The 6,535-nt window shown below is 37.2% G+C and overlaps 1 protein-coding gene across 1 annotated transcript; it reads right to left on the bottom strand.

Moving 5' to 3' along the window:
• Positions 1–1,704: 1,704 nt before the first annotated feature.
• LOC115974505 (UPF0307 protein CKO_03595) lies at positions 1,705–5,824 on the bottom strand. The gene is made up of 6 exons (XM_031094900.1): positions 5,417–5,824; positions 5,273–5,321; positions 5,108–5,159; positions 3,979–4,136; positions 3,786–3,899; positions 1,705–2,164 (listed from the first exon to the last, which is right to left on the bottom strand). Exons 1-6 carry the CDS (start codon positions 5,776–5,778, stop codon positions 2,006–2,008), a joined length of 894 nt encoding a protein of 297 aa, XP_030950760.1. The 5' UTR covers positions 5,779–5,824; the 3' UTR covers positions 1,705–2,005.
• Positions 5,825–6,535: the final 711 nt, after the last annotated feature.

Here is a 6,535-nt window from a genome sequence, read left to right as displayed (position 1 = left end):
TAGTATATATTAATAGACAAAACTGAGAGAAAATCCAATTATATTTCAAACTAGAATTTAATTATAGTATAATTTTGTGTCAAGTTAGTTAATTCAATGTAAAAATTGAGATTCAATTAGAGCTTAATTTGCACTACATGTCTCATCTAATGTAAGTTTTTAAATTTTTTGTGTATATAACCAATGCTTAGAAAAAATCTAATTAGATTCAAAAATTGAATTTTGCTTTTAATGGCTTTCCACACAAATTAAATTGATTAAATTTTTATTGTTATTTTTTTTTCTCTAGACTAATGAGCATATTTTTTTATACTATTTCTATTCAGATATTTTGTATGCCAGGATCTTGTACGTAACAAATTGTAATTGAGTTGAATGATTTCATGCACTTATCCCCATTCAATTTAGAAAATACTATTGGACCAATTTAATTTTTAATTTTGTGTTATATTTAGTAGAATTTCATGGACAGTAATTGTAAATTGATATTATATATGTAGTATTTAATAGTGATTTTCAAAATTATATACATAATATTAGTGTAATGAAAAACTTAACGTAACCAACATCAAGCTAATATCAATAGCACCACTATAATTCATCACGAATAAGTGAGCACAGATTACAACAAACCTAATTAGTCATTTAGAACTGCGGAACTAGCCTTCTTTGTTTTTTCAAATTAAGGAACCTCTTCAATTTTCCCTTGTGTGGTGTGAGTAAGGGTCATCAAATAGCCCACGGCCCACGGCCCAACCTAGAAACCTGACAGCCCACTGGACTAATCGACAACCTGGCCCGTTGTTATTGAAGCCCATGGGTAGTCCACTAGCCCAGTGGGTGAGGTCGTAGGCTAATTTTTATGCCCATGGGTACCCGGTAGGCTAGCCTAGTAGCCCAACCCGTTACCCTAACCCGTTGGCCCAACCCAATAACTCATAATTCATAACAAAAATATATAGAAAGTATATGAAAGATTGATCTTGAGATATTATAGAGAAATTTCTTAAGAAAACTCATTCAACCACTAAGATATTCAAAGTAATTGTGCTAAACTTAGTTTACTAAATATATATTTTTCTAGTAGTCTAGCAAATTTGAATTAACCATTTGACATTTTTTTTATTAAAGATAAAAATAAAAAACTATTTAAAGCCTTAATAAAAAAAAATTAAATAGGTTTCCATCAACAAATCAAAAAATTAAATAGATTTGAATGTAAAATAATTTGTAATTAAGTATTAAATTCTTTAATTCTTTCCTTAAGTATACTAATACAAGCCCATGAATAGCTCATTAAGCCCAACCCGATAGCCTAGCTCGCTAAAGACAAAATAGGCATTGCCTATGAGTAGGGTCATGGATTAAGGTTTTCTCTTTTGGTCCAGCCCAATCCGACCCGTTAATTAATTAATAACTCATTATGCCAAGCCCATTGTGCCCATGGACCAAGTAAAAATGGGCTGAGCCGGCCCATTGACGACCCTTAGGTGTGGGTCAAAATTGTTGATAGTTTATTCTCGAATGTGGATCACCACTGCAAACAATTCCCATTATTATTAAAAGTTAGAACTAGGCTCTTACATAGGCCCAAACTTTGTGCTGGTATGGCCCAACCTCAACCGAGTTGTGCACAAATGTAAATGCTATCACAACGGCCCAAACCTAAACCTAGGGGCCCTCTAAACTCGAGGTTAGGCATGCTGAACTTGAAATTTAGCCCCTTATCTTATATTTCAATTCAATTCATTAGCATCTTGTTCCCTAAAATAAAAAATGGTGGGTTTGGGCCTTTGAAATTAAAGAGTCCCTCACCATGATAACATACAGCTCCTCGATAGGGGGCAAATGCCGAGATGGCATCCGACAAAGAAAAACTGTGATCCCACGTTGCTCTGGTGCCCACTCATGATACATCAATATTATCATGCTTCTCAGAGCAGCGATCTTCAGAAGGAATTGCCCATGGGCACAAAATAATGATACAGATGAATAGAATAACATGTTAATCACTTGGCATTTGCTTCGCAAGTGAATGAAGGAAGCGGTTGAGGGAACGTCTGGCAGCCATCATTGCTGCATTTATTTCTTTCTTGTTTTCCTCAGTAGAGGTGGCCTGCTGATCTTGAATTGAGTGCACTCTCCGGATAAGTTTACGCAAGTCCTGTTAACAGATGCTAACATAAGAAATAGAGAGCAAAACTTACACAATCCAATAGTCCCACTGAAAAGAGCCATACAGTTTATAATTATATTAAGCAGATTAACCTAGTAAGGACTATTGATTTTGAGGCTTTAATAATATGAATTGTCTTTCTAAAAGGATGCCACAAGTTCAATTGCACATTAAAATGATCATGTTACAACATAACAATCTTTTTTCTTTTTCTTTTTTTAAATCGATAGTTAAAATTGGGGAGAAAGGCTCAAGGCTCTTGAGCAATTGAAACATAGCAATCTTAGCTCATCTAAACAGCAAACAAAGTGGCCAATAAAAATAAAATAAATTGGAATTCTTTTTTTTTCTTTTAAATGAGCATTAACACCATGGGGAGGGGGGAAGGGGACACTCAAATTAGTGACCTCCACTTCATGAGGCAAATAGAGTTGCAAAGTTAGAGCATTCCCATTAAGGATGCTGAAAATGGTATATGCTAAATTTTGCCATCAACCCACAAAAAAAGCCACTGCATCAAAGATTTCAAATGGCAAAATTTTTGACACACAGCTACAGTGAGATGTTATCTTAAACGACAATATTATTTTTTATTCCAACGGTTACTTTTCCCTTTCTTTTTTTATTTTTCTCTTCTTTCTTCTCTCTCCTCTCTCACTTTCCTCCTCTCTTTCCTGTAGCTTCTGTTACCTCTCCACCAATCATCCCAATCTCATCCTCTCCTTCTCCCTCCCCCTTCATCTCCTCCAACCTCCCCCCTCTTCTCCCGACCAATCACAAGTTGCCATCTGTCCCCTCCACCACTACTCCGCCTCCCCCTCCCCCTCCCTCTTCCTCCTCGGGTATCGCTCCCACCAGGTTCGGACCTGCCCCGAACACTCTCACCGGGCCCATGTGGGACACGGTGAAGCGGGGTCTATTGAGGATTGAGCAATTTGAAACTGGTGGTGTTTCCGAATCCTTATAGAGAGGATCCTGGAAAGGAAAATGCATGATCGGGATCTTTGGGGTCTCTGATCGGCTTGGGTCATCAAGTTGATGTGCTTTTGTTCTCTCTCGGTGGTTGTTTTTCCGGTTTGTTCTCTCTCGGTGGTTCTTTTTCCGGTTGTTGGTTGGTGAATGGTGATGAGGTTGTGGGTTTGGGTTTGTGATTTGGTTATGATTTTGGTGGTTGGTAGTCATGGTTGTGGGTGGTGGTGACAGTGGCAGTTGTTGTAGTTGTGGTGGTGCCGGCGGGTGGTTTTTTTTTTTTTTTTTTTTATGGTGGTGGCCGGCAGTGGTTAGCCATGGGTGTGGGTTTGCAAAGAAAGTGGTGGGTTTTCAGAGAAAGGGAGAGACACAGACAAGAAGAGAGAGAAAGAAGAGAGAATAAAAAAAACAATATTTAAATGAAGTGGTAAAAAAATAGAATCTTTGACATATGATGTATTATAAAGTGAGATGTTAAAAACTAAAAAGTAGTGTTTTGAGATGGTATATGCAAAAAATTTAAACTCCCTTGATGGGAATGATCTTATCTAGCTACCATGTTCTAAAATACTTTCAAAAAGCTGTGTTTAAAAAATATACTCGATTTATGTTGTAATCACAAAGGTGGAATTCAACACACCTGACGGTCAAATTCAACACTCTGAACAGAGTAAACTTCATTGGTGATTTTTATGTCCTTATTGATCAGACCTTCAGACCATCTGATTGCTATGCTGATGCATTCATCATACCCCTGAAAACAGTACTCAAGAAGTGAGTAAGATGAAACAAGGCTTCAGAGAAGGTAAAATTTTCAAAATATGAAACTATACCTCCTCTTCCACATCGTCTTCCATTTCTTCAGCTTCTTCATCATCATCTTCAATGATCAGTGAATCACTCAAAGCCCGCAGCCTACTCTCATCACCATCTTTTGTAGCCTGGATTAAAGTATCCATCAATTCAGGTTGCACTTCCCGTAGCAGTTTACCTAACAAAAATTAAGTATCCTCATTAACATAACATACATGTGAACCATAGAACATACAATCCAGTTCAGTGATTTAGGAGCATGACAAGTTACATTCTGAGAAATTTTGACATAATTAGAACAAATATCAAGTGAAATACAGGAAAAGGAAAAAAATTATGAAGACATTAGATAAGTACAATTGCATTATATGGAGATTTATGTAGTATGGATGCTTACAACTAAACTTTGACGGTATCTTTCAGAAATAACAGAGTTAAGCATTGCCATTGAACACAAAATACAGTCAACACACTATACGAGAGAGTAGCTTATAGTACTTGCATTTTTGTAACAGATGCAGGGTGCACCTTGACATAACTGAAGCAAACTACTCTAAATTTTCAGCTCTTACAATGAAGAAAGTTTCAAAATCTCCAAGTTTCAGCTAATTCTAGAATCACTGAAAGTTATCGAGTTTAATTAACGTTGTCCAAGCTTGTGTAGACTTCAGGTTAGGTCATCCAATAACTCAAACACCTAACAAGCTGAGCTAGTAGATATCTTCTATTCACTATTGTCTTTTAATCTTTCAAACTTAACTGAATATGAATTTAACAAAAGAATAGATAGGCTCAGACCAACAAAGATTAACTTCAAACCAATTTGGAGGAATCTCCTCTAACCCACTAGGTGGCGATTTATAAAACTAAACAAGTCACATGACCCGATCAAAAAGTCATGTGACTAAAACTACAATTGAATGGTCTCTTCAATTGCCGCATAATAGTCTGGAGGAAGATAGCTCCAAACCGGTTTGGAACTAAACTGGTACAATGCCTAGGACACTCTGATAATTAATGTTATGCCAAAGCTAGAAACCATTATAACATGTTTTTCCAAGCCAACAAAATCAACACATTTCCATGCAAGTTTCAAGAGGAACACAACTCTAGTTTCATAATATGATAAAAAGGAATAAATTTGAGTACCAATATAATTGAACTGCCTTCGCTTTCCTTCTCGAACATCAGACCCTAATCTCTGCGACAAAATAACAAACACCTTATGTTCAACATCAATCACATAACCAAAAACTTTTCGGCAAGAAGAAAGAATATTAACAAACTAACTAACCACAAAATTCAAGCAACCACCTTCGCTAGCATTATAGCTTCGAAAACCTCTTCGTCGAGAGAAGCCACTCTGAAATGAAAACAAGCACGCACTCATGGTGTTTGAGAAAAGTACAGTGGCATTTTTATGTAATAATGAAAGCGGGTTTGGGGGCTTTTAGTTACCTGAGGATACGTCTGATTTGACGGTTAGAGAAAGAAGCGAGGTCCATGCCCCAAAGGACAGCGCGGCGAGCCTCGCGTTTAAGCTGGTTTCGGCTCTTTTTTGAATCGGAGTCCGAGTCGCTCGATTCGAGATCGGACGGTGTTGGTTCGTTGTGCAATCTGAGTCCGCGTGATTTGAGATGGACGTTGCGACGAGATGAAGGCACTGTGGTTAGTGAGAGAGGTGGAGGAAGAGGAGAGAGAGTTTGTGATGTGAGTGGTAGTAAGGGTGAGGTGAAGATGTGATGTAGTGTTGCGGAGGTGTAGCAGTGGTGGTGGTGCAATGTCGGCCATTGCTTTAGAAGCCGCAACAGATTAGCCATTTTTCTCTCCGTCTCTCTGTCTCTGTGTTTCTATGTAGTAATCATCTCTTTCCACTTTACTAGTGTGTTCGAAAAACTAGCTGAGGCGCGGCCCAGTTGCTTAGAAGTCCAATAAAGGCCCAACTAAAAAAAAGGTGTGTTCCACTGGAAAAGACAAGTCGCGGATTTGGGTTTTTGAATCAACCAATCCGAAAATTGGGAATAGCAAAGTGTGAACTCTGTGCAATACTACCTTTTTTTTTTGGCAACTATAGCGGGTGACCCATTATGGAGTGAAGCTGAAGCTGAAGCAGCTAGCGTATTGAGTTTAGGTTGTTGCACCTTGTATAATAGTTTTGAATGGTTGGGATTTAAAGTTGAAAAAAAGTAATTTTAAATTTCAACTGTAGAAAAAAAAAATTGTGAGGATGGGTTAATTGCACCGGGTGCAATACCCAAACAATTGCACCCAATCCTAATCCCACATCTAAATTAATTGTAGTTATTGCAGCTCAAGATCATAGTTTTAAATATGCAGTTTTGGGTGGTGATGCAAAACGATATCATTGAAGCTTTCATAAAGTAGATAGATGAGATAGATTTGTCAATTTTTGAAATCACCATTAATACCAAAGCCAGGCTTAACTTTTTGGCGATTGAGATTTATTTCATCCACTAGTTTTGAAGCACGTGTTAGCTAGCAACAAAATTACAATTATAGATATAAATATAATTTATTTATAGTTATTTAATTATTAGATTGCCTAGAAATTATGCG

Source organism: Quercus lobata, chromosome 2 (assembly GCF_001633185.2).
Source record: "Quercus lobata isolate SW786 chromosome 2, ValleyOak3.0 Primary Assembly, whole genome shotgun sequence".
NCBI classification, from domain to species: Eukaryota; Viridiplantae; Streptophyta; class Magnoliopsida; order Fagales; family Fagaceae; genus Quercus; species Quercus lobata.
The sequence above is the reverse complement of the archived record's forward strand: the minus strand, read 5'-3'. Positions and strand labels throughout refer to the sequence as shown.

Bases quoted from the DNA above. Each gene is read 5' to 3' on its own strand.
- LOC115974505 (XM_031094900.1), bottom strand. From the start codon at position 5,778: ATGGCTAATCTGTTGCGGCTTCTAAAGCAATGGCCGACATTGCACCAC. The intron at 5,160-5,272 runs GTGGTTGCTTGA...ATTTTGTCGCAG, and splicing joins AAGCTATAATGCTAGCGAAG to AGATTAGGGTCTGATGTTCG. The intron at 2,165-3,785 runs GTGTGTTGAATT...ATCTGTTAACAG, and splicing joins GTGTTGAATTTGACCGTCAG to GACTTGCGTAAACTTATCCG.